The 25,872-nt window shown below is 45.8% G+C and overlaps 2 protein-coding genes across 3 annotated transcripts in view; one reads left to right on the top strand and one right to left on the bottom strand.

Moving 5' to 3' along the window:
* Positions 1-25,872, bottom strand: part of SLC31A2 (solute carrier family 31 member 2) — a 537,879-nt gene that overhangs the window by 448,183 nt on the left and 63,824 nt on the right. The window lies entirely within an intron of this gene.
* The window catches only part of NIBAN2 (niban apoptosis regulator 2), a 98,775-nt gene that overhangs the window by 23,377 nt on the left and 49,526 nt on the right, over positions 1-25,872 (top strand). The window contains exon 2 of the mRNA XM_081179716.1: positions 23,413-23,543. Coding sequence (XP_081035842.1) covers positions 23,413-23,543 — 131 coding nt within the window. The remainder of the gene's footprint in view (positions 1-23,412; positions 23,544-25,872) is intronic.

Raw genomic sequence — 25,872 nt, 5'->3', positions numbered from 1 at the left:
GGAAGAGACTACAAGGGCCATCGAGTCCAACCCCCTGCCAAGCAGGAAACACCATCAGAGCACTCCTGACATATGGTTGTCAAGCCTCTGCTTAAAGACCTCCAAAGGAGGAGACTCCACCACACTCCTTGGCAGCAAATTCCACTGTTGAACAGCTCTACTTGTGGCCCTCCAGATCTTGTTGCACTCCAGCTCCCATCAGCCTAAGCCAGGATGGGCTCAGGTGTGATAGAAGTTATAGTCCAGCAACATCTGGAGGGGCAAAGGTTCCCCACTCCTATGTCACACCCTTTTCTTTCATCAGTCATGAATTCAACTGGGATGAGAAACCAAGAGAGGGGAATAGAGCAGCCCTGACTTCTTCAAATCTGCCAAAAAAAGAAGAATACTATATATTCTTTGATATATATATGACTATATATATTTGATGTGCACCTGCTGAAGGTCTGGCCATCTAAACCAGCAGAAGCTCATCCATTGGTGCAAATGGGGCACAGCCCCACCAACCTCATTCCGCTCTCAGCCAGCCTCCCATCTGCCTGCCTTCTTTCTTACATCCAGTCCAGGGAATGGCCCTGATTTTCAACTTCCTCTTCCTTTGTCTTGGTGTTTCCCCTTGTAGAACAAGGAGAAGGACAGGGGCAAAGCTAGAATGAGTTGACTGTCTGTCATTGGCTCTGACTCTGCCCAATGTTCGTTTCCATCTTTTCTGCCCCACCAGTTCCAATGGGCACTCCAGCAATGGTCCCACGCTTCTGAATTTGTTCCTGGGCTGTTTCCCCTAGAGCAGGCATCCCCGACCTTCAGCCCTCCATATATTTTGGACTACAGTTCCCATCATCCCTGACCACTGGTCCTGTTAGCTAGGGATCATGGGAGTTGTAGGCCCAAACATCTGCCCTAGAGGGACTCAGAACAGGTTTTCATGAATGATGGAGTGGCAATAGGAGACATGGATTAGTTCAAATACATGGCCAGCTTTTAGCAAGGATGGGAAACCTCTGGCCCTCTGGATGCTGCTGAGCTACAACTCTCATGAGCCACAGCAAGCATGGGCAGTTGTGAGTGGTGATGGGAGCTGTAATCCAGCAACCTCTGGAGGGTCACAGGTTCCCCATCTCTGCTCTGTAAGAAGATACAGACACCCACCAACTTTTCTGGAAGGGAATGATGATGTGATGTGGGTGTGATGCGATGTTGAGCAATTTGTATTCTCACTTATTTACCGCAGGCGTGGCACTGGGGTGGAAGGCTTGCCCTTGCCGAACTGGTTTTTGCACTCTTATCTGCTCTTGAACCTCATCTGTTGCCCTGCAGTATCTGTCTGAGACTGTATGTGAGGCATTCAGTTTTGCTACAAAACCGGTGTCTGGCGGTGCACTGGTTCTCTAAGCCAGGTGCTGAGGTAAATGAGAGCCATTAAAGGAATAGAGATCAGATCTTGGCACCTGAAATGAAGTTCCACCTCTGCTGCAAACTTCACAGGGCAAAAGAAATTGTATCAACTCCCCCAGACCCCTGTGGAACAGGGAAATTATTTGATTTTTTTACCAGGCAAGTGCAGAAATTGCCCAAGGCTATTAGATACAGACTAAGCAGATGATATATGCGAAATAAATGTGCAAAAATGTATTTAATGTTTGTAACCAACTTTCAGGATGTAGTATACCACTCTCCTTGGTGTTAAATCTATGTTACTTTTTAAAAAAAAATCCTCTGCCTTTATAAATACTTCAATGTACGTATTACCAAATGTTCAATAGCTTCCTTTATATATATCCAAAAACCAGTCAAGTACAGTGGTACCTCAGGTTACATATGCTTCAGGTTACATACACTTCAGGTTACAGACTCCGCTAACCCAGAAATAGTGCTTCAGGTTAAGAACTTTGCTTCAGGATGAGAACAGAAATCGTGCTCTGGCAGCGCGGTGGCAGCAGGAGGCCCCATTAGCTAAAGTGGTGCTTCAGGTTAAGAACAGTTTCAGGTTAAGTACGGACCTCTGGAACGAATTAAGTTCTTAACCTGAGGTACCACTGTAAGTGTAGGAAGATATAATTTAATGAAAGAAAGCAACTTCTCACTGGCCTTCCCTTTTTGTGTCTTTAAACAGACATGCCCATAATTCACAACTTGTTTGAAAATCTGCCCCAGGTAGATTAATCAATTTAAGGGGGAGTTGATTAATACAGTAACTCACTACCTAGCAGAGATGGGGAACCTCTGCTATTGTACTCTACTCTTCAGCCCAGCCAGTGTGGCCAGTTTTCAGAGAATGGGGGAGGTCTTAGTCCAGCAACACCTGGAGGGTCACAGGTTGCTCACCTCTGCTCTGTGGGAGGAAGCGAGCACAAATTATCCCTTTTCGGAAGCACCGTGATCCTGAATGATATATCCAGTCAGTGGAACCATTGTGCCTTTGAGAGATCACCTTCTGGATAACCTCTGGTCTTCTGTCTGTATGGGTTATGACATTGATTCTTGTCTTGGCCCTTTGGAGCCCAGTTCCTTTTGGGTAGTGCTTGAGTCCTTCCGAATTCCATTGACTGCTTTCTTAGGGCGGGTGGTGTGGGCTGGTAGAGTCGCTGCCTTGGTGTTTACCTGTGGAAGCTTCATGGCCTCTGGAGCAGGGTGTGTTTTTTAAAAGGGCTCCCTAGCTTTTGTTTGGCTTTGTTTGCATTGAGATAGAAATCTGCTTCCGTCTATTCATAAAGCCGTCTGTGTGTATAAACTAGAAGGCAATGGATAGCAGTGGTGTGTGTGTGTGTGTGTGTGTGTGTAAAATACAGGTTAGTGGCTAGGGCTTGGCAAGTGTCTTGCATATTTCCTGGGTTCCTTGCCTCTCCGTCTGTGGCTTCCACTGTAGCAGGGGAGCAACAGAGATTTGAGCTAATCATTGACTAAATTATAGATTAACCCTGTCCCTTGTGAGACTGCTTCTTGGTTTTGTGCTTGTCACCTGAGCTGGATGCTTTTCATTTCTGTGCTTTGGGTTCTGAATGAGTATTGTACCAAGGGGCCTTTGTGGCCAGATCTAAAATCCTTGTTTATTCAGAAGTAAAATTTTGGTTTCTCTTCCCCCCCAAAAAAAACAAACAAACAAACAAACATCAGTTATCCACATTTCCACATCAGTTTGTGAATTTTTATTTTAAAATGTCATTGGGAAAATGCATTTTCGTGCAAATTTCTCCCTAATCTACACATTTTTGTACGCAGTTTATCCCAAGAGAACACATGTTGTAAAAGGCATTTCCCTCAATATAATGCTGTTTTGTATATTGTTTTACTCATCTACACATCTGCTTGCACACTTTGCCCTAGTAGATGCCCTGTTGCACACATTACTTGGCTGGAGAGATGTATTGCAAAATTCAGAGAAGTGTGGATTTCAAAGGATGGCTGCATTTTGGTTTGTGTGCTCTTTCAGGAACTACAAATAATAGTTTTCCTTTAAATATAAGCTGAACCTAATTTCTCCTCCACCCTAAGACGATGGGCAGTTTCATGCCTTGGGATTTATTTCATTTTAAACAACAAATGTATGCTGCTGAATGATTGTCAAGGCAATGTATGGACAACATTTTAAATACAGTGGTACCTTGGTTCTCAAACTTAATCTGTTCCAGATGTCCATTCCAAAACCAAAGAGTTTCAAAACCAAGGCATGTTTTCCCATAGAAAGTAATGCAAAAAGGATTAATCCGTTCCAGATTTTTAAAAACAACCCCTAAAACAGCAATTTAACATGAATTTTTGATCTATAAAATGAAAGCAATAATCAAGGTAAAGGTACCCCTCACAGTTAAGTCCAGTCATGGACAACTTTGGGGTTACGTGCTCATCTCGCTTTACTGGCCGAGGGAGCCAGTGTTTGTCCGCAGACAGCTTCCGGGTCATGTGACCAGCATGACTAAGCCGCTTCTGGTGAACCAGAGCAGCGCACGGAAATGCCATTTACCTTCCCGCTGGCGCGGTACCTATTTATCTACTTGCACTTTGACATGCTTTCGAACTGCTAGGTTGGCAGGAGCAGGAACCGAGCAATGGGAGCTCACCCCATCACGGGGATTCGAACCGCTGACCTTCTGATTGGCAAGCCCTAGGCTCTGTGGTTTAGACCACAGCGCCACCCGTGTCCCATAATAATCAATGTACTGTACCATAAAATAAATAAGACAGTATTGTAGATAATAAAAAATTAAAATTCCTTTTCTGCAGTCACATAATCAATCAATCAATCAATCAATCAGTAGCTGAACTGGGTTCCACACAGTCACAAAAACAAATTAATCAAAAAGCCTCAAAAACAAAAACGCTAAATAAATAGCAAAAACAAAAGTGCCAAACTTAATCTTTTCCGGAAGTCCATTGGACTTCTGAAATGTTCGAAAACCAAGGCGCAGCTTCTGATTGGTGCAGGCGACCTGGTAGTAATAGCCGACAACCACATCAGACATTCAGCTTCCAAAAAACGTCAAAAAAGTGGAACACTTACTTCTGGGTTTTCAGCGTTTGGGAACCAAGGCATTTGAATGCCAAGGCATTTGACAACCAAGGTATTGCTGTACGTAGGTGGAGGTGGAGATCACTGGTTTGCCAGAAGTATGTCCACTCTTAGATCACATCTGCACTATACATTTCAAGCCCTATTATGCCACTTTTCACAGTGATGGTTCACCCTCCCAAAAGAATCCTGGGAACTATAGTTTGTTCAGGGTGCTGACACAGAGCTACAATTTCCAAAGTGGTTTATCAACCAATCCTTCTTCCCAGGGAACTCCGGGAATTGTAGTTCTCCAGGTAAGACTGAGAGAGACCACTTGTTTTCAACCCTGGAGAGCTGCTGCCTGTCAATGGAGACATTACTGAGCTAGATAGACCAATGGACTAATTAAGTGTAAGCCTGCTTCCTGTGTACCGCCTTCTGCCAGAAACTCTGCAGAGCTGTTACAGGAAATCTGTCCCTAAATCATCTGGTCTTGCAACCAAGACCTTCTACCTGCCTCTGCAAATTGAATTTCAGCCCCTAAACAAATGTTTAGCTTTGCATTATGTTTATTTCCTCCCAGAGGCTGCTAACAACATCTCTCTCTTTCTCTGTCTCTCTCCCCCTGCCTCCTCAGTTCTTGGAATGGAGACATTCCATGGCTGGCAGGGGGAGAAAAAGCAGGAAATACTGTAAATAGCTGATGTCTGAAGCTGGTTGGAAGTCTTTTATCATTTGATTCCCCACCCCTTCCCCTTTCCCCTAGAATCCAGAAGTCGGTACCTTCCTTTTCTGTTTTCCCTTGGAGGAAAAGGGACAGAGTTTTTCTTCTTTCCCAGGAGGAGATCCATAAAGAAGTCTTCCCACCATTCCCAAGTATAAATTGAAAACATTCTGTTTGAAGTTTTGTGCTATGTGTAAAAATCAAAAATGAAAACTTGGCCAGTTTGCTTCCCACCCACCCCAGCTTCAAGTGTCCCTTTGGAATACTGTGTGTGTCTGCAACTAATCCGTAGTTGTCCATGGTGAGAGATTAAGCACATGGGTGATTCAGACTTGGAGGTGTGAGCTTCTGCTGACATTTAAAAGATGCAGAAGGAATGCTAAGGAGCAGAGGGTGACGTAACTAAGTGGGGAAGCATGTGCTTTGTGTATGAATCCCCAGTGTCTGCGGCTGACCAGGAGTTGATGGCCACCACTTGCAAAGCTTAGTGGCAGGGTTTCAGCTCAGTGGAATAGCATCTCCCTTTGCATGTAAAAGGTGTCAGGTTCAAGAAGCAGTGGTGTACCCATGTTGAACTAGGTGAGAAACCTGCCTGAAATCTTGGAAGGCCACTACCAGTCAGTGTAGACAATACTGAGTTAGATGGACCAATGGTCTGACTCTGTATAAGGCAGTTTCATGTGTTCCTAAGTGTATAAGTATCCTTTGACGTGGGGGAAGGGTTGTTGCTCAACAGTGGTGGAGCATTTGCTCTGCATGCAGAAGATCCCAGGTTCAATTGCTGGCATCTGCAGGCAGGGCTGGGAGAGAGTCCTGCCTGAAATCCTGGTGCTGAGCTAGCTGGACCAATGATTTGACTTGGTGCAGTAGGAAGAAGGAAATACCTTAGAGCAACATTTCTCAGATGTGGGTCTCTAGCTGTTGTTGGACTACAACTACCATCACCCCTGACCATTGGTTCTACCAGCTAGGGATGATGGGAGTTGTAGTCCAGCAACAGATGGAGATCCAAATGCTGTCCTATGGACTAAGGAGGGAAGGGGAAGGGCCATGGCTCATCTGTTTTGCATGCAGAGGGTCCGAGGTTCAATCCCTGGCATCTGGAGGTAGAACTGGAGAAAATCCATACCCGAAAACCCGGAGAGCTATTGCCAGTCAGAGTCGACAGTACTGAGTTAGATGGGTCAATGGGTCTGACTCTCTATAAAACAGCTTCCTATCTGCCCAACTTCACATCCCTCATGCTGATATCTGTCCAGAACCTGAGATGCTTGTACATGGGAGCAGGTAATTGCCTGAACTGCCTGTTATGAGAATCACCAGGTGGCGGCAGCTTGTTTTTGCCTTTGGGCACTTCTCTCTACCCTTTTCTAGGAAAGGAAGGAGAGAAGTTCCTGTGCCTTAAGGGAAAAGAAGAAGGAACTCTTCTTGTTTTGCCTGAAGGCCTTAATCTCTATATGTGGGTGATGATGGGTTGTCTTAGTATCGACAGCCCTGGTGTCAACTGGTAAGACCGGAGACACTTGCTCATCAAATTCTCTTTCCTTCACCTGCCTGGCTTCTCCTTGGTAGGAACAGAGGAAGCTACCCTCTACTGAGTCAGACCATGTAGCTCAGTACAGTCTAAACTGACTGGCAGTGGTTCTCTGGAGTTTCAGGCAGGGGGACAGTCCACGCCTTTCCTGGAGATGCTAGGGATTGAACCTGGGACCTTCTGCATCCAAAGCAGGTGCTCTGCCACTGAATTATAAGCCTTATAAGAAGATGCCTTATATGCTTGATCCACCTTGCTCAGTATTGTCAACACTGGATGGAAGGTATCTTTTCCAGGTCTATCCAGAGATGTTAAGGGTCACACCTGGGACCTTCTGTGTGGAAAGCAGACCCTCCTGAGCCCCTGGGATATTTCATTCTCCATGCCCCACACCCGCCTGTACACACAATTTGTGGTACTCCTGCTTTTCTGCCTGTTTCTCTTGCTAACAACCTGTGTAGGTTTTGGTCACCCACCCAATTATATGGCCAAATATTCACCCCAGGCAGCCAAGCACCAGTTGCCTGAAAGCCCAGTTGCCCTTCAAAACATAGAAGAGGCAGTATCAAAATTGCACAAGCAGAAAACACAGCAATTCCCCCCTCCCCTCCAGAAACTCTGGGTTGTAGGCTTTCAATGATTGCAAAACCACCCATTTTTGCTTCTGTAGCAAATGACTGCAGCATGGCAGTCTGTTGTAATGCTGAACTCTTCTCCCATTTCTTGAGCCTAAGTCATCTTGCTGTTCCTGTTCCCTGTGCTGTGTTGTTGGCCTTCATTTCATTTCATTTATATCCCACATTTTTCTTCAAAATACTCAAGGTAGCATACGTGATTCTCCCCCTCCTCATTTAATCCTAACAACAACCCTGTGAGGTAGGTTAGGCTGAGTGGCAGTGACGGGTCCAAGGTCACCCCATGAGCTTCATAGCCCAGTGAAGATTTGAACCCTGGTCTCCTTGGTCCTGGGATGCGGGTGGCGCTGTGGTCTAAACTACTGAGCTTAGGGCTTGCCGATTGGAAGGTCGGCAGTTCGAATCCTCGCAACAGGGTGAGCTCCCATTCCTCGGTCCCTGCTCCTGCCAACCTAGCAGTTTGATAGCACTCCAGAAGTGCAAGTAGATTAATAGGTACCACTCCAGCAGGAAGGTAAACGGCATTTCCGTGTGCTGCTCTGGTGTCAGTGTTCCGCTGCGCCAGACGCAGCTTCGTCATGCTGGCCACATGACTTGGAAAAACTGTCTGTGGACAAACATCGGCTCCCTTGTCCTGTAAAGCGAGATGAGCGATGCAACCCCAGAGTCGTTCACGACTGGACTTAACTGTCAGGGGTCCCTTTACCTTCCTTGGTCCTAGTCTGACACTAACCACTCTCTGATTTGCATTTATCTATAGGTTGCACAGTTTCAATAAGCTCTCTTGGGAGTCTAAAGTTCTTTGTTACAGTAGGGTACAGTAGCATTAGAACTTTTAGAGTCCGCTTGTTTCTTCTAAAGAGCTTCAGTCATCTGTTTTTAAAACTTGGTTTTGTGAACAGCCTTGGATATAAACAGTGGAAAGTTAGCATTTTAAAGTAATAATAATAAAAATCTCACCACCACAAGGAACCCCCAGTGTCCATAAACCTAAGCTGCTGGAAGGATGCACTCATCCTAGAAACTGTGGCGGGGTGATGACTGGGTCACCTTTTAAATATGTCTCAAGGAAATTTCCATAAAAACTAAACATAGTTGTTGGTGGTTTTTTTTTACAAAAGCCCCCAAACCAACTGAAGACCTGTTTAAAAATAATTCAACATAAGCACCTTTTTCAATTTTACATTAGATAAATTGAGGTCCCTTCAGACTGGGCTTGTAGGGGGGGGTAGTTTGTGCAACAGGGTGTGTTGTGTGTGTTCTATTCTGCAGCAAGTAATTGAGGAAATAATACTGCATTAATGCTGGATTGATACTGGACCATCCACACATCATTCTGCGTTGTCAGATGTTGTGTGATGCTTCCTCATTATTGCCACTCATGTGCTGCAGCGCAGCAAAAGCAGAACAAACAACAACGCCTGCCTGAAATTCTTGATTTCAGGGATTTGGCAGGAAGCTACAGGACTTGCTGTGATGGGAAATGAAACCTCCCCCAAACCTTTCCAAGTGTAAACAGCATTGGAAGCAGGATCATGTATAGACTTCCGGGTTAGCGCCTCCGGCAATGGCGGATTTCCTCTGACTGGGAGGAATCCGCTTCGTGAAACTAGGGTCTGGACCGCCACGGTGAGGCGGAGACCCACTAAAAACCACAGGTGGGAGAAGCCTGTGGACGTGGGATTCGGCTGGCACCTTTAGCGCCTCCCCTACTCGTGGGGAAACCCAGTTTCGGGGATCTGGAGTGACGTGGAGTGAGTGGCGCGGTGCTTCAAATCGATTGCTCTTTTCACGGAGTGAAGCCGCATTGCTGTTGCCGGAGAGTGCTGACTTTTTCCTGTGGACAATTGGACTTTAAACAACTACCCGTGAGTAGAACGGAAAATTGGATTATGAAACATCTTAATTTGGCACCGAAGCGGGAAGGTCTAAACAGGAAGTCCGCCTTCCGCTTTTGTAAATAGATTGAAGCAAAGACATTGCAAGCTAAAGTCTGGAAAGTCGTTTGTAAAGGACTAAATTTCCATCAGTTAAAATTACCAACCCCCCCCCCTTGGAAGCAGGAGAAGAGGGGGGAAATCTTAGACTGTTTAAACCTGCAGGAGAGAGAGTAAAGAAAGATAAATTTCCACCGTCTTGAACCTGGGAACGGGGTGTCAGAGACAGACGCTTTGGGGAAGTTCATTGACTGTGAAGAAAACGTTTTTTGACAGATAGTTAAAAAAGAGAAACATATTGATTCCAATGTTTCCTTTTGCACTTAAAAGGAACAAAATATCTGAAAAACGAAAGGAATTTTGTTGCTGGATCTGCTTTTAAAAAGACTGATACAAACAGAAATTGTTTCCTCTAGAGGGAGCTTGTGAAACTGTTGCTGGAGTCGATCTGGGGAATTCTACAGCTGTGGAGATTAAAGATCATGAGAACCAGACATTTGACCTTGAATAAGAATGTGCCCAGAAGAAGTTTTAGTGCTTGCTTTTTGCAAGACAAGTGCTTTACTGGAACAGCTACATGAGAAGATGGATTAGCAATTTTGGACAAACAGTGAATACCTATATAGAAACCACGCAGGAACCAATCCAGGAATTTGCTTTGACAGGGCAAGTTGTGCAGGAGACAAAGGAGGAGGTTGTTGCTGAACCTCAAGTAACAGAAATGGAGAGAGTCGCGGCCTTGCAGGAACATAAGTTGTTGTCTCTGACGGCTGAACCTGGAGAAAGTCAGATTTGGAGAGATGGAGTACTGTTTGGTTTGGAGATGGGAAGCTGGATAGATCCGCCTATGCAGGGATGTTTTGACTTTTGGGTTCTGGTTTTGGGCCAGGGGGAGTTTGGAGTTGTAGGGGCCCTTAACCTTGGAGGGACTTTGAAATATGCCTTCAAATATCTTTTGGATTTCAGTGCTGACTATGGAGAATGGGCTGACCTGTCGAGAAGGGATAAAGATACTGTCAAGTTGGAGTCTCCCCGAGATCTACCCCTTAGTGAGAAAGGAAGGAAATTAAGAATAAGATCAGCAGAAGACAAAGTAAAGTGCAGGTATAAATATGAAGAAGACCTGCAGAAGGGACATGGAAAAGACTTAAGAGCCTCGGATAGAAGGTCACCAGGTTGATGGACCAGATGGAAGGGATAGAAAGGACTGACAAAACCCGAGACCAGGAAGAAGAGACGATGGATGAAGATTAGAAGAAAGTTTAAAAATTCATTTAGAGAATTTTTGTAAAATTAATGAGTGCTAGAAAAAATGTTGGAATGAAACTATTTGGCTTTAGTAGAAATGCTTTAAGGAATTATGTATGAATAAGTTTTAAGTTTTAAGCTTTAGGGCTTTTTATGGTAAGATAAGGTTAAAATAAATTAAGGTAATTTAATGACAGACTATAGTGAAAGATGGAAAGGATTTGCTGAGATAATTAATAACTAGAATACAAAAAAGGGAGGCGTGAGGAGGTCGATGAAACAAGTTAATGAAAGATAAAGATTTGGGAATATTGGATTTGGTTTTTAAATTTTTTGTCTGCTTTTGTTTTTGGTTTGTATTGTGTGTTTTGTTTTTTCCCTTTTTCTTTTTATTGACTTGTATTGCTGAATTCCTTGTTTATTCTGTTTTTTTATTTTTTTGATGTATTGTAACTCTTTATTGTCTCTCTTTTTTTCACTTTTTTGTAATTGTTAAACTTTTAATAAATATCATTAAAAAAAAAAAGGAAGCAGGATCATGTATAACTACCCCAATACCCTCATGAGCACAGATCGTCCTGAATACGCAATATAAAGGATGCCTGGAGAGACCTATTGGTTTTCTGCCAAGTGTCCATAGGAAGGAAACCTCCTCCACTTTCAGTCTGGGGTCATCTGTCGTCTGAGGCTTCATCCACCATTCATGCATCTAACTCTTTAAGTCCCAATGTTTCCCTGCTACTGGATCATCTGACTGTAGCTAGCTTTGCAGCTATTTAAAGAGCACGTTCATTTTCACATGATTTCTTGAGAGAGAGGGAAGGGGGAATAGGAGCTATTTTTTCTTTCCCTTTCTTGGCTGCAATCCCTCTCCTCCAAACCTGCTTGTCTGGTTATTAGACTTGGCTTCTCTCTCTCTGTGTGTGTTGAAAGTTTGGAGGCCCAAATGTGGAAAATCAGCCAAGGAGAGGTCTCTGGGGTTTGTAATCATATCTTGTCTAAAGAAGAACCCAGGAACAGTGGAGGAACAAGCCGATCGGGCGCCTGGGGTGGCACACATGCCCTGTGCCCAGGGGCAAGGCCAGCCGGGGCAGGATGCTCCATGGGGCCTCTGAGGAGTCTTCCTGCCTCCTCCCACTCAGCCCACCCTACAGCTGAGGGGGAGGTGGTGGGCGGACTGTTTGGGGCAGCACAGAGCCTGCGGGTGCGCTGCAAGCCCTGCGGTGAGTTCTGCCCAGCATTTTGTCACTCCCTCAGTGGTGACACCCAGGGCTACTCACCCCACCACACACCCCTTCCTCCTCCCTTGCCCAGGAAGCTCCTGGATAGGCTACCAGCTGCATCCATCTAAGTACTGCAATGTGTATGCTGACAGGCAGAGACTCTGCAGAGTTTCAGTCACTGGACATTTCTGGACCTCCACCTAGAGAAGCTGGGGATTGAACCTGGGACCTCCTTTATGGAAAGCATACGCTCTGTTACTAAGCTACAGCCCTTCCCCCAAATCAGCCAGGTTGCAGGATATGCTAAAGCCTATATTTCAGTTGGTGACTGTGCACATGTTGAAACGCCCCCCCATCTCATTTTCTGCCACGAGAGAAAATGTGCAAAGGGGACTAAACAGAATCTGAAAAAGCATGTTGCAGTCTTGGAAATACAGTGGTACCTCGGGTTACAGCCACTTCAGGTTACAGACCCCACTAACCCAGAAGAAGTACTTCAGGTTAAGAACTTTGCTTCAGGATAAGAACAGAAATCGTGCTCCGGCGGCGTGGTGGCAGCTGGAGGCCCCATTAGCTAAAGTGGTGCTTCAGGTTAAGAACAGTTTCAGGTTAAGAACAGACCTCCAGAACGAATTAAGTTCTTAACCCAAGGTATCACTGTAAGTCCACACAATGTTCTGGTCCTGAGTTTTATTGTACCTTTTGCCTTTCCCAACCTGAAAGGTGAGGGGAAGCTATTTGCAACCCTTGCCTCCTCAACCTTCTGTAGAAAACTGTTGTGCTGGGCATGGAACACTCAGACGGCATTCCCCTTGGGAGAGGGTTCTGTGTCCGCATACAGTTGTTTTGTGCTTCTCTCTTTTGCATAACCAGCCCTGGAGGTGGATCAAGGCTTTTTTCTGGGCTTTTCAGATACTCTGCGTGGCTTGCAGTTTTGGGCTATGAATCACACACTGCTTTCAGTAGAAAACACAGCCTCCCCACCCCCCACTGCTGCCTTGCCACCCTGTGAGGTCAGTTGGGAAAGAAGCTGTGACTAAGCCAGCAAGACTGGGATTCCCACAAAGCAGAACTGAAGGTTGCCAGGCTTCCTTGTTTCAGATGACTTCATGTGGAGTCAGATCTTTTCCCTTGGCAGTTGTGATGACCCACCCACCATGGTACAGATCCCCATCCCCCACTGCCCATTCTCATCCTTCTCAAGGCAGCCCTTAGTCTGAGCTTCTAGTTGATGTTGTTGTACTACATGAGAACAAGCAGAGGAGCCTGGCTGCTGGATCAGGCCCAAGGTGTGCCTTGTCTAGCTCCCTGTTCTCACAGTGGCCAACCAGGTGTCTCTGGGAGGCCCAAAAGCTGGACCGGAGCACAACAGTGCATTCTCCCACTTGTGATTCCCAGCGACTGATACTGTCTCTGATCCTAGACTGATGAATTAATCAATGGTAATAATAATTATCCTTTGATTTCTTAGTAAAGGTAAAGGACCCCTGACCATTAGCTCCAGTCATGACCGACTCTGGGGTTGTGACACTTGTCTCGCTTTATTGGCCGAGGGAGCCGGCGTACAGCTTCCGGGTCATGTGGCCAGCATGACTAAGCCGCTTCTGGCAAAGCAGAGCAGCGCACGGAAACGCTGTTTACCTTCCCGCCGGAGCGGTACCTATTTATCTACTTGCACTTTGATGTGCTTTCGAACTGCTAGGTTGGCAGGAGCAGGGACCGAACAATGGGAGCTCACCCCATCGTGGAGATTCAAAGCGCTGATCTTCTGATCGGCAAGTCCTAGGTTCTCTGGTTTAACCGACAGCGCCACTCGCGTCCCTGATTTCTTAGTAGGTCACTACAAAAAGAGTCTGTAAGTGATTTCCAAAGCACAAAGTGCCAGATGGCTTAGCATACAAATGGAAGGAATGCATTGCAATAAAACCATTCTAATGACCCATAAGGAAACCCGGCAAAAAACAGCAGCAGAAATCTTGGTTGTATCTAACTAATTTCTACTCACATTAGACCCATAGAAATTAATGGGCCTAAATTAGTCATGCTGATTTATTTTAGTGGTTGTTGTTGTTGTTTAGTCGTTTAGTCGTGTCCGACTCTTCGTGACCCCATGGACCAGAGCACGCCAGGCACTTCTGTCTTCCACTGTCTCCCGGAGTTTGGTCAGACTCATGTTTGTAGCTTCGTTTGTAGCAGTGAATTTTAGTGGATACAACCCATTTTATCATAATCTGTCAGATGCTTTGGAGAAGAGATTGATCTTTACTTGGTGCTGAATGGAGGCTGATGATGGCACCGTGTGGAACATAGTGGCTTGTCCTGCCACTATCCCCTGGAAGAACCCGCTTATCAGCACTGAATCAGAGCAAACCGATTTTGTGCAGGTTGATGTTCACCCTGATTTAGCACTAAAGAGCACCTTTTTCCTGGGTGAAACACTGGGACAAGCAGACAATCACTTGGACCCATGCCTGGAAAGCATAGGACAAGCTGAGAACTTTTGAGGGTGCACGCTTTCCAGGCACGGGACAAAAGGAAGTGTGGATAAGCCCTCCCTTGGGAGAGAATTTCACAGTGAGCCATAACTGAAAATGTCCTTCTGGTGGACTCATAGGCACTGACAGCCTTATCCTCCCTGCATTTTTCTAAACCCATTTTAAAGCCATTTAAGGTGGTGGCTATCACTGCCTCTTGCAGCAGTGAATTCAGTGCCAGATTTATGTATAAGCTAAACAAGCTATAGCTTAGGGCCCCACTCTCTTGGGGCCCCCAAAAAAAATTTTAGGGGGGGAAACCTTGATGTACTTTTCCAGAATATAAGATAAAAAACAAATAAAATAAAACATACATACAGTTAGAGCTTAATAATTATTTCACTATTAATATACTTCTTCTTAATTGTATTTCACTGTTAATATACTTCTTCTTAATTGTATTTCAGTTCAACAATTACTTTGAGGGAAAAAACATATTTTGTTATGTGCGAATGGCTTTAGATACATATTAGGTCTATAAATTACTATATAGCATATATTCAACACAAAAAACAGTGACAATTTGTTGTTGACAAAGGACAGCTGGACATAGAAAGGGCCCCATTACCTTCAGTAGCTCAGGGCCTCGTCAAACCTAAATCTGGCCCTGAGTGAATTCCATAGTTCAATTAACCAGTGTGTAAAGAAGTATTTCCTTTCCCTTTCCTTGAATCTTCCACCTTTCCATTTTATTGAGTGACCATTCTAGATTCTTGTATGATCAGCCACTTCCTCCATGCTAGGCACCATTTATTCATCTCTGTCAAGTCCTAAGTAACTTCCCTCCCTGTAACCTTTTCTCATCGGAGGAGTTGCTCAAGCCTGCTAATCATTTTCTTTTGTCAAATTTTATGTCTTTTCAATGTGAGTTCTTTTTTTGGGGGGGGGGGTTACGTTCAATGAAAGCATTGAAAAACTGGCTTTTTGTTCATGCTAGACAGTGGAAAAGTGCAACTTTTCTCTCTTCCTGCCTTTGGATGCTTCAGGACTTCTCTCTTTCTAGTTGTCCTGATACCTAAGAATGTAAGTGGCCTGCTCAATCAGGCCACTGGCTCATCTATTCCAGTGCACACATACGCGTGCGCGCGCGCGCGTGCACACACACACACACACACACACACACACACACACACACACAGAGCTTTATTGCAGTCAGCAGACCCCAAATGCACAGTACAGCAATGGTATATATCGACAGTTATTGAGGTGTAAGAGCAGCCTTAAAGGTAAAGGTAAAAGGACCCCTGACCATTAGGTCCAGTCGTGGACTCTGGGGTTGTGGCGCTCATCTCGCTTTATTGGCCGAGGGAGCCGGCGTACAGCTTCCGGGTCCTGTGGCCAGCAGGACTAAGCCACTTCTGGCGAACCAGAGCAGCGCATGGGAATGCCGTTTACCTTCCCGCTATTTATCTACTTGCACTTTGACATGCTTTCGAACTGCTAGGTTGGCAGGAGCAGGGACCGAGCAACGGGAGCTCATCCTGTCGCGGGGATTCGAACTGCCGACCTTCTGATCGGCAAGTCCTAGGCTCTGTGGTTTAACCCACAGTGCCACCCGCATCCCAAGTGCCATCCGCGTTCCAAGAGCAGCCTTGCTAGTCAACAAAGGAGCTTCAGCCCATACCTACTCCAGTATTCCAATACTGAATCCTGTTTTCACAGTGCCGAGTCAGATGCCTGTATGAAACCTACAAGCAGGACCTGAGCACAACAGCCCTCTCCCCTTTCGCAATTCGTAGCAACTAGCATTCAGAGGCACACAGCCTCCCAACAGTGCAGGAGAAACATAATAATCTTGGCTAGTAGCCATTTGTTGTCTCTTTAAGACTCTTGTGTTTGCCTGTGTACAGGTGAAACACTAAAATTTAGAATATCGTGGAAAAGTTCATTGATTTCAGTAATTCAACTTGAAAGGTGAAACTAATATAGGAGATAGACTCATAGCATACAAAGCGAGATATGCTTCCACTTCTCAGAGGTCCAGTATTGCTCTATTTTGCAATCCTTGTTTTGCTGCTTTCATTGAATATTCTAATTTTCTGAGATGGTGAATTTGGGGTTTTCATCAGTTGTATGCCATGATCATCAGAATGATAACAAAGAAAGGCTTGACATATCTCGCTTTGCATGTCATGAGTCTATCTCCTATATTAATTTCACCTTTTAAGTTGAATTACTGAAATAAATGAACTTTCCCACGATATTCTAATTTTTCGAGTTTCACCTGTACCTGTGCACCACAACAGTCTAAAACTCTTGACCAACTAATGTGCTGCACACACAGCACCACTGGGGCTGCTTTAAGAGGAAGCTTTATAACTTAAGAGGAGCCCTGCTGGGTCAGGGCAATGGCCTATCTAGTCCAGCATCCTGTTCTCATAGGTGCCGCTCAGATCACTGCACAAGAGCTCTCTCCCCTCCTGTGGTTTCCAGCAACTGGTATCCAGAAGCATTGCTGCCTCTGACTGGGGAGGCAGAACATAGCCATCATGGTTTGTAGCCATTGAGGAGCCTTTATCTTCCGTGAATTTTTCCTATTCTCCCTTAAAGCTATTAAAGTTGGTGGTTGTCACTGCCTCCTGCAAGGGCAAGTTTTGTAGTTCAGGCACTGAATTTAGTGCACCCAAACAAACGTGCGCACACACTTTTTCTTTTTCCATCTGTTTTTTATTGAAAGCAAAGAGCCATTTCTGCATTTTCATCTTGAAACTACTGTGGTTTTTCTATGAACAATAACCGCAGGCAGATGGAGAGGTCAAGTGGGCTTGGTTAAACTCTTGCCAGTGCATCCTTTAATAAACAAACAAATCCAGTATTTTCTACAGTATTCCTGGGTGTTGAACTTATTTTTTCTCCTCTGTTACTATCGTTTTTAAATATCGGGGTTTGAATATTGCAAGAAATGTTTCATTTTTTTCAGCTTGGGATGAAAATGAAAACTTTAGGCATGGATGTCTTCTATACAGTGGTACCTCAGGTTAAGAACTTGATTCGTTCTGGAGGTCTGTTCTTAACCTGAAACTGTTTTTAACCTGAGGTACCACTTTAGCTAATGAAGCCTCCTGCCGCTGCCGTGCGATTTCTGTTCTCATCCTGAAGCAAAGTTCTTAACCCGAGGTACTATTTCTGGGTTAGCAGAGTCTGTAACCTGAAGTGTCTGTAACCCAAGGTACTACTGTACCAGGGATGAGGAACCTCTGGACCTCCTGATGTTGCTGAACTACAACTCCCATGAGCCCTGGCCATTAGCTGTGCTTGCTGGGGCTGGTGGGAGTTGTAGTTCAGCATCATCTGGAGGGCCAAAGTTTCCATGCTTTGAGGTTTTTTCTTTTTCAAAAACAATCTAGTGGTGTACAAATTTAAATAAATGTGTGCTAGACGGTGCCTTCTCTCTCCACAATTTTCCACAAGGTACCTTTTGTCAGGGTTTGTCAGCATGTCGAAGCTAATGATAATTATAACGTAACTAATTACTTAATTAACTAATTGGTTTATTTACTTAAATAAAATAGTCTGATAACAGGAGCTGAAGAGCATCATGAACGAGGACTGCTTTGTTGATCAGGGCAGGGCAGATGGATGCCCATTGTGTTAATATCAGGTCTGGCCAGTCCCAGGGAGCTTGTGGTTGTGTATTAAGTATGACGTTTGGGGCCTTTTAGCTTAGAGAAAAGATGACTAAAGGGTGGGGACATGATAAGAGGTGCATAAACTAATACACGGGGTGTAGAAGGTAGTTGAGGGAAGAGTCTTTTTCCCTCTCATGAGTGGGAACCAGAACTCAGGGCTGTCTGGTGGAGCTGAACAGACAAAAGAAATAATTTCATATGGCATGTGGTAGAACTGTGGAACACGCTCTCATGAAATGTGGGGATGGGCATCAAACAACCTCGGCCCAGTATACCTGAAGGAGCATCTCCACCCCCATCATTCTGCCCGGACACTGAGGTCCCACTCCAAGGGCCTTCTGGCAGTTTCCTCACTGTGAGAAGTGAGGTTACAGGGAGGGCCTTCTTGGTAGTGGCATCCGCCCTGTGGAATGCCCTCCCACCAGATGTCAAGGAAATTAACAACTATCTGACATTTAGAAGACATCTGAAGGCAGCCCTGTTTAGGGAATTTTTTAATGACTGAGGTTTTAATGTATTTTTAATATTTTGTTGGAAGCCTCCCAGAGTGGCTGGGAAACCCAGCCAGATGGGCGGGGTATAAATAATAAGAAGTTGTTGTTGTTGTTGTTGTTGTTGTTATATAACTTGGCTGGCTTTAAAAGAGCACTAGACAAATTCATGGGCTAGCTATGAAGCCTACAGTCTCTTTCCACTGTAAAGGTAAAGGTACCCCTGACCGTTAGGTCCAATTGCGGACGACTCTGGGGTTGCAACACTCATTTTGCTCTATAGGCCGAGGGAGCTGGCGTTTGTCCACAGACAGCTTCTGGGTCATGTGGCCAGCATGGCTAAGCCGCTTCTGGTGAACCAGAGCAGTGCATGGAAAGGCCATTTACCTTCCCACCGGAGCGGTACCTATACTTTGATGTGCTTTCGTTCTGCTAGGTTGGCAGGAGCAGGGACTGAGCAATGGGAGCTCACTCTGTCGCGGGGCCAGTAATTCTTCTCAATACCAGTTGCTGGAAACTGCAGGAGGGGAAAGTACTGGTGCACTCAAGTACTACTTTCTGTGAGTGTCCCATGAGCCACCTGTCTGGCCACTGTAAACTTTTGAGAAGACCGTGGTTATTTGTCATCTGTAATGCAAAACAACAGATACAGTCGTACCTTTTCGAACAGCTTAGTTCTCGGGCTTTTTGGCTCCTGAACGCCGGAAACCCGGAAATGACTGTTCTGGTTTGCGAACTATTTTTTGGAACTTGAACATCCTCCGGGGCTTCTGATTGGCTGCAGGAGCTTCCTGAAGCCTATTGGAAGCCGCGCTTTGGTTTCTGAATATTTTGGAAGTCGAACGGACTTCCAGAATGGATTCCGTTTGACTTCCAAGGTATGACTGTAATTACAGGGGTCACAGTGCATGTGTTTCTGGTGTTGGCTTCCTGTTTTGCAGCCTGAAGCCCAAAGTGCTCTTGGGTACCCACAGATGCAGCAGTAGGTTCCAGCTTTGAACCACAACATCCCTATAGATTTTTTTGGGCCCTGCTTTTTACGAAGTAGTCACATACAAGTTATAGAAACAAGCTGGTTATACCCATGTTTCCCAGTGCAATTTGCTTATCAGGATTTTTGTTGTGGTTAGAAAAACAATGGGATAATCACACTAGAAAGTCTGGAATAACAACCAAATGTGCAAATAGACAGCCTGTCTGGACACTCCCCTTGTTCCTGATGGCAGCTCTGATTCATTATTGTTAAAATTCTGCCATTTTTAGAATGGGAGAATGCTTCATTTGTATTATAGTACCACCAGCTGCAGGGATGCGGGTGGCGCTGTGGTCTAAACCACACAGCCTAGGGCTTGCTGATCAGAAGGTTGGTGGTTCAAATCCCTGCAACAGGGTGAGCTTCCACTGCTCGGTCCTTGCTCCTGCCAACCTAGCAGTTTGAAAGCACATCAGAGTGCAAGTAGATAAATAGGTACCACTCCAGTGGGAAGCTAAATGGCGTTTACATGCGCTGCTCTGGTTCACCAGAAGTGGCTTGGTCATGCTGGCCTCATGACCCGGAAGCTGTATGCCGGCTCCCTTGGCCAGTAAAGCCAGGTGAGTGCTGCAACCCCAGAGTCATCCGCGACTGGACCTAGTGGTCAGGGGTCCCTTTATCTTTACCTTTACCACCAGCTGCATCTGGGAGATGAATGGGCACACACACACACTGAATTTGTGCTGCATGATTTGGGATTGGGGGAGAGGGTGGTAGAGCACCTGCTTTTCATGCAGAAGATTCCAGGTTCAATCCCCAATAGGATCTCCAGGTAGGGCTGGGAAACTCCTCTTGCCTGAAACCAGTATAGACAACACTGAGCTAGATGGACCAATAACCTGACCTGATCTATGCCTATATTCCTATGTCTGACTTGTAGAATGTTGGAATATTGCTACTCTCTTGCAGTAGCCATCGACCCTCTTGTACTTTGCAAAGCAATATGCACAAAATGTTTGCTATATGAATCATGAAGGAGGAGGAGAATATAAAATGTTTGGTTCCTTTATTTTGCAACCTGTGGCTCGCATAGAGCCAGCATGAAATCTCCCTTTCAGGCTCAAGAAACTGCTCTGTTTTGGGCTGGGCTGGGCTGGGTCCTTCCAGGATGTGACTGCCTTCTTTCAAAGATGCTATTTCAAAGTTACTTTTTCCTACTCCCCCCCCCCCTTTTTACTCTCTGGAATTCCTTCCTTATCCTTGGGAATCATTGTAGCTCATGGGTGGAGCATATTCTTTGCATGCAGAAGGTCCCATGTTCATGCCCTCTTTGAGCTGCGAGACAAGCCCTGTTTGAAAAGTTGGAAAGCTACTGCTGGCCAGTGTAGACAGCACTGAGCATTATGGACTAGTGGTCTGATTCTGTATGTGGCAGTGTCCTATTTCCATATTTTGACGAACCATTAATCTGTATTGGTAAAGGTCACTCCCTTTAGCATGAAAGGAGCTGTTTTTTATCTAGTTCCCGAAAGACCTTGCCTCCCACCCTCCCCAAGTGTGTATGTGTGTTTGTTCATTGCAGAGTTAATCTGAGATGGCAGCTGTTCTCCAAGAGGCCCAGTCTGCTGGGATGTTCTGCAGCATGACACCCATCCACCTGTGCTGCTCCTGTTTCTGTGGAGCTTGCATTGGACCCAGCAGACTGTGTCCAAAACTCTGGTTGCCTGTTCTGTTCCTCTGCTTGTTACCCCTAGTGAGGAATAGTTATTTCCCCTGAATACTAGAATACTATATTTGGGGTTCACGTTAGGTTAAAACCTGTATTAATACTGAGCATTTGCAAGCATGCAGTTGGAGAACATGATCCAACCAAGCAGGGTAGATTCTGACCCGTCCCCCCAGGGGAATTTTAGCTGGTGGGCAGGGCCTTCCACCTGTAGTTAAGTTCACAGTGACTTAAAGCAAATAATAATGATTATTTAGCTGCCCCTAAATACCAGACGATGCTTTGCATTGCTGGTTTCAGTTCAACCCAGTAATGCAAAGGGATCTCCGCCAGCTTCCTGTAACCACCAAGCAGCTACCCCCACCCCTTTTTTTTACCTGCCTCACACCGGCAGGTGTAGCACAGGTAGGTGTTGTCCTGGCTCTCCTCTTTGGAACTGTGCTTGTTGCCATACCTGGAAGTTCTGAGAGATTTATTGGTAAGAGTCACTAAAGCATCTCATCCTGGGTCTACAGATTATGGGCAGGTGAAGTCCCAGCTGACTATGGTTAGGGTTAGGCTTTTAGGTTCTTAACTCCCTGCCTTTGCCGTGGGGTGTTTTTAACTTTCATGGACGAGGTCCAATAACACTAAAAGGAAGAGTTTCATCCGCCATTAAAATAAATATGTGTTTTTTTAAAATACATAAATACTTTTGATCTCTGCTGCCCTGCCCGAAGTCACAAGGTGTTCAGGCCTCCTTCAACTACTCACTGCATGATCCGTAGGAAAAGTTGGCCAGCACAGGGCTGGACATCTATTCACCATGACGTAAGAACTTGGTTTACTGAGGCGTAAGGCAGTCTCTTGTTTTGACTCATCTCATAGGGAAGTTGTGTGTGTGTGTGTGTGTTTTTCTACAAACAAATCCCTGTTGTCTCTTATTGTTCCCAATTGGCTATTGGTATTAGAATTTCCCTGTTGGAGAGAATCAAAGAGTTAGAAGGTACTCTCAGACACTATCTGGTCCAGTGATGGCCAAATTTGGCCCTCTAGCTATTTTTGGACTACAACTCCCACCATCCCTAGCTAACAGGACCAGTGGTCAGGGATGATGGGAATTGTAGTCAAAACAGCTGGAGGGCCGAGTTTGGCCATCACTGATCTAGTCCATCTCCCTGCTCTATGCAGGATCCAACTACAGCTGGGGTGGGGAATCCTTTTCAGCTCAAGGGCCACATTGCTTTCTGGGAAATCTTCCAATGGTCACATGCCAGTGGTGGGTAGGGCCAGAAGCAAAAGTGTGTGGAGCAACTAATGTAAGTGAATTCCTTTCTGCAGCAGGCTAGCTTCTGTACACGCACATATACACGTCCCTCTCTGTTCTCCATCCAGATAAGCAAGAGGCATTGTCTGGGTTCAACATTCCAGCCAGGCAAAAGACACCCTGGGTGTAAAGCAGGGCTAATGAAGGGATGTCCTAGGGAGAGGAGGGGTGGCCTGGAGACAATCCAGAAGGTCAAAGAGAAAGGCTTGGAGGTTCTCCCAGGGGCAGATCTACTATGAAACTAATGAAGCTTCAGCTTCAGGGCCCCTAATCCCGGAGGGGCCCCAGAACCACACTGCTTAAACGTTTTGGGTCTAGTAGACCAAATTTGAGTTGGACGACTCAAATTGTTTGATTTTTTTTGAGGTTTCAACAATCCCATATTTCAACAATCCCAAAGTTTGAGAGCCGGTAGCACAGACGTTGCAAACAACCTCATTGAAGAAGATAACAGGGGTTACCCAAATCTTGTTGCTGGTTGCAAAGGGGCCCCAGTTCAGGCTGTAGGTCTGCCACTGGATTCTCCCACCCTTGAACCCCAGGACCCCTGAAGTAGGACATCCCTGATAAAAGAAGTGCAGTGCCCCAAGCACATTCCTCTTTTCACTATGACATGTTGAAAGGTGTAACATGCCTTTTCCTTTTTCAAAATCTATGCTAGGTTGGAGCATTTGAGATATAGATATGACAACAAACAGCAGAAGATAATCCTCTGCAGGGTTGGGGATACGTTTTGCCCTCTTGATGTATCTGGACTCTAATTTCCATCCTTGTCCATTGTCTCTGCTCGTTGGGACTGATGGGAGTTGTAGCAACATCCTCAGGACACTATGTGGGCTACATAGCCAATGCTTCTATTTGTCCCACTTCCTGCCAAGAACCAGATCATCTCCCCACAACCCGCAAAAGGGTTGATCTTTTGTATTTCTGCTGTTATATCTGTATGTGTTCTTTAACTTCCAGAAAAGACTGGCAAGGTCCTGGCTGAGTTTTGCCAGTTCTATGAGGAACAGTATGGTGTCTCCCTCTTCAACAGTGTCCGGTATGAAATTGAAGGCAGTGGCGGACCCCAGGCTCAGCTACTGCGTCGCAAGGTAAGTGGACTGAAATATTTGAGGGCAGGGATTGACCACCAACAGTGTCACTGCTCAAAAAGACAGTAGTTTTATAAGTTGGGTGCATGTAGATGCATCTAGTTTTTGTGCCATCAGTGTTGAAGTCTTTATGATAATGGACAACTTGAACCAGCAGTGAGGCAGCTACTTAAAAAGCAAATGTCACGTTGTGTTTTTGTGCTTTTATACTGTAAGCCCCTCATAATCCTTGGATGAAGGGGGCATAGAAATTTAATAAATAAAATAAAAGAAGTGTGCTGCATTGATGAAAGCATAGTGAGAATAGTAGCTCCGTTCTATTCTGTACTTGTCGGGTGAAATCTGGAATACTGTTATTTAGTTCTGGATGCTGCCTTCTAAGGAGGTCACCAGAGTAGCGTGAGGAAGATGGTGAAGAGCCTGAGAAACCAAGTGCTGAAAGGAAAGCTTAATATGTTTGGTCTAGAGAAGATCAGATTAAGCGGAGACATGAGAGTTGTCCCCAAATATCTGAAGAGCAGAAGATGGAGCAAGGCTCGTGCTCCGCTGCCCCAGCAGACAGGACTTTAATTAAATGGGGGCAGTTGCAGAGAAGCAGACCTTGGCCATACATTAGCTGAAGTGTCCTAACTTTGGAAGTGGAAGCTTCTTGAACATAAACTATGGCAGAGATGGAGAACCTGTGGCTCTTCAGTTGCTGAGGGGCTGCAGCTTCCATCAGCCTCAGCCAGCAAGGATGATTGGAGTTCCCCATCTCTAGCCTAGGGTTAGCAAAACAAAATGCTGTCTCTTCCTGTCTACCATCCTCAATGAGATATGGAGGCTCATAGATTGAGCAGTCCCTTTGTATTTGCAATTGCTAGGAGGCTTTGGTGAAGGAATGGGAGACCCGTGGTACTTCATAAGGTTTTCGTCTCCAACTCCCATCAGCCCCAGGCAGCTTGATTAGTGGTGAGGGATGATTGGAAAAGTAGTCCAGCAACATCTGGAGGGCCACATGTTCCCCATCCTTGCTCTAGGCCAGGGGTCTGCAACCTTTAAGACAAAAAGAGCCACTTGGACCTGTTTCCGAAGAAAAAAAAACTGGGAGCCGCAAAACTCGTCATTATACAAATAACTTTTTTGTCACTTTTTAATTATTTCTTTGTTTGACCCCTCAGAATTACTCCGCCTCATAGAAATAAATGTTAAATTAACAAGTTACCTTTTTTGTGTGTGTGTTCTTCACTCCCCTTCAAAACAGTGACCAGCCTACATGCCCCCTTTCAATGCAGTGACCAGCGTACATGCCCCTTACAATGTAGCGGGCGGGCTGGAAGGTGACGTCGGGACAGTGTGTGACTAACGCACGCACTGCCCCCATGCGACGTCACAGCCAGTACAGCGCCGCCACAGTGGGGAGTGTCGGGGCACACAATGCGCCTCCTCCCCTTGCTAGTATCTGCCCTGGAGCCGCGGCAAAGGTGTAAAAGAGCCACATGCGGCTCCGGAGCCGCGGGTTGCAGACCCCTGCTCTAGGCAAACTGCCAGCTCTTTGCTTCAGCCTCCTGACTGCAATATTGTGGTACTAACGTTGGCCTACCTTATAGGGCAGTTGTGAAGTCTTTTGAGCATTCAAAACCCCACAGAAACGCTCACTACTGTTTATTAATATGTATGTGTCGGTTGTGAACCAGCGGTTCAGCCCAGTGCCATTTTGACTCTTTGATTCAGATGTGTTGGATGTTCCTTCCCAGTGTGGCATTCTGGTTAGAGAGCTGGCCTTGAGGGGTGCCAGGTTCAAGTCCCCATTCGGCTATAAAATTCACTAGGTGACCAAGGGCTGCTCTCTTTTTCTCAGTTTATTTTACCTCGCAGAGTGGAGCTGGTTGTTCTCAAGGGGTAAACTTTGCGCATTTGACAAAAGAGCATAGCAGGATCCCTGCTGGATCAGGTCAGTACCTCAATCTACTCCAGCACCCTGTTCCTAGAGAGGCCAACCAGATACCTCTGGAAAGCCCACAAGCAGGAGATGAATGCAATAGCCACTCTTCCCATTTGTGATTCCCAGCACCAGTGTTCAGAGGCAGACCGCCTCTGACAGTGGAGGGGAGAACATAGCCATTGTGGCTAGTAGTCACTGATGCAGTGGCGTAGCGTGGGGGGTGCAGGGGGGGCCGGCTGCACCGGGCGCAACATCTGGGGGGGCACTCGCACTCGCAGCTCTCTGCCCCTAGGGCAGAGGGGGCGCAAATTACTTGCCTTGCCCCGGGTGCTGACAACCCACGCTACGCCACTGCACTGATGGCCTCTGTGAATTTGTCTAATACTCGTTTCAAATCATGCAAGG

The sequence above is a fragment of the Podarcis bocagei genome (assembly GCF_964188305.1).
Source record: "Podarcis bocagei genome assembly, chromosome: Z".
In the NCBI taxonomy this organism is placed as follows: Eukaryota; Metazoa; Chordata; class Lepidosauria; order Squamata; family Lacertidae; genus Podarcis; species Podarcis bocagei.
This window is presented reverse-complemented; position numbering and strand designations above follow the sequence as displayed.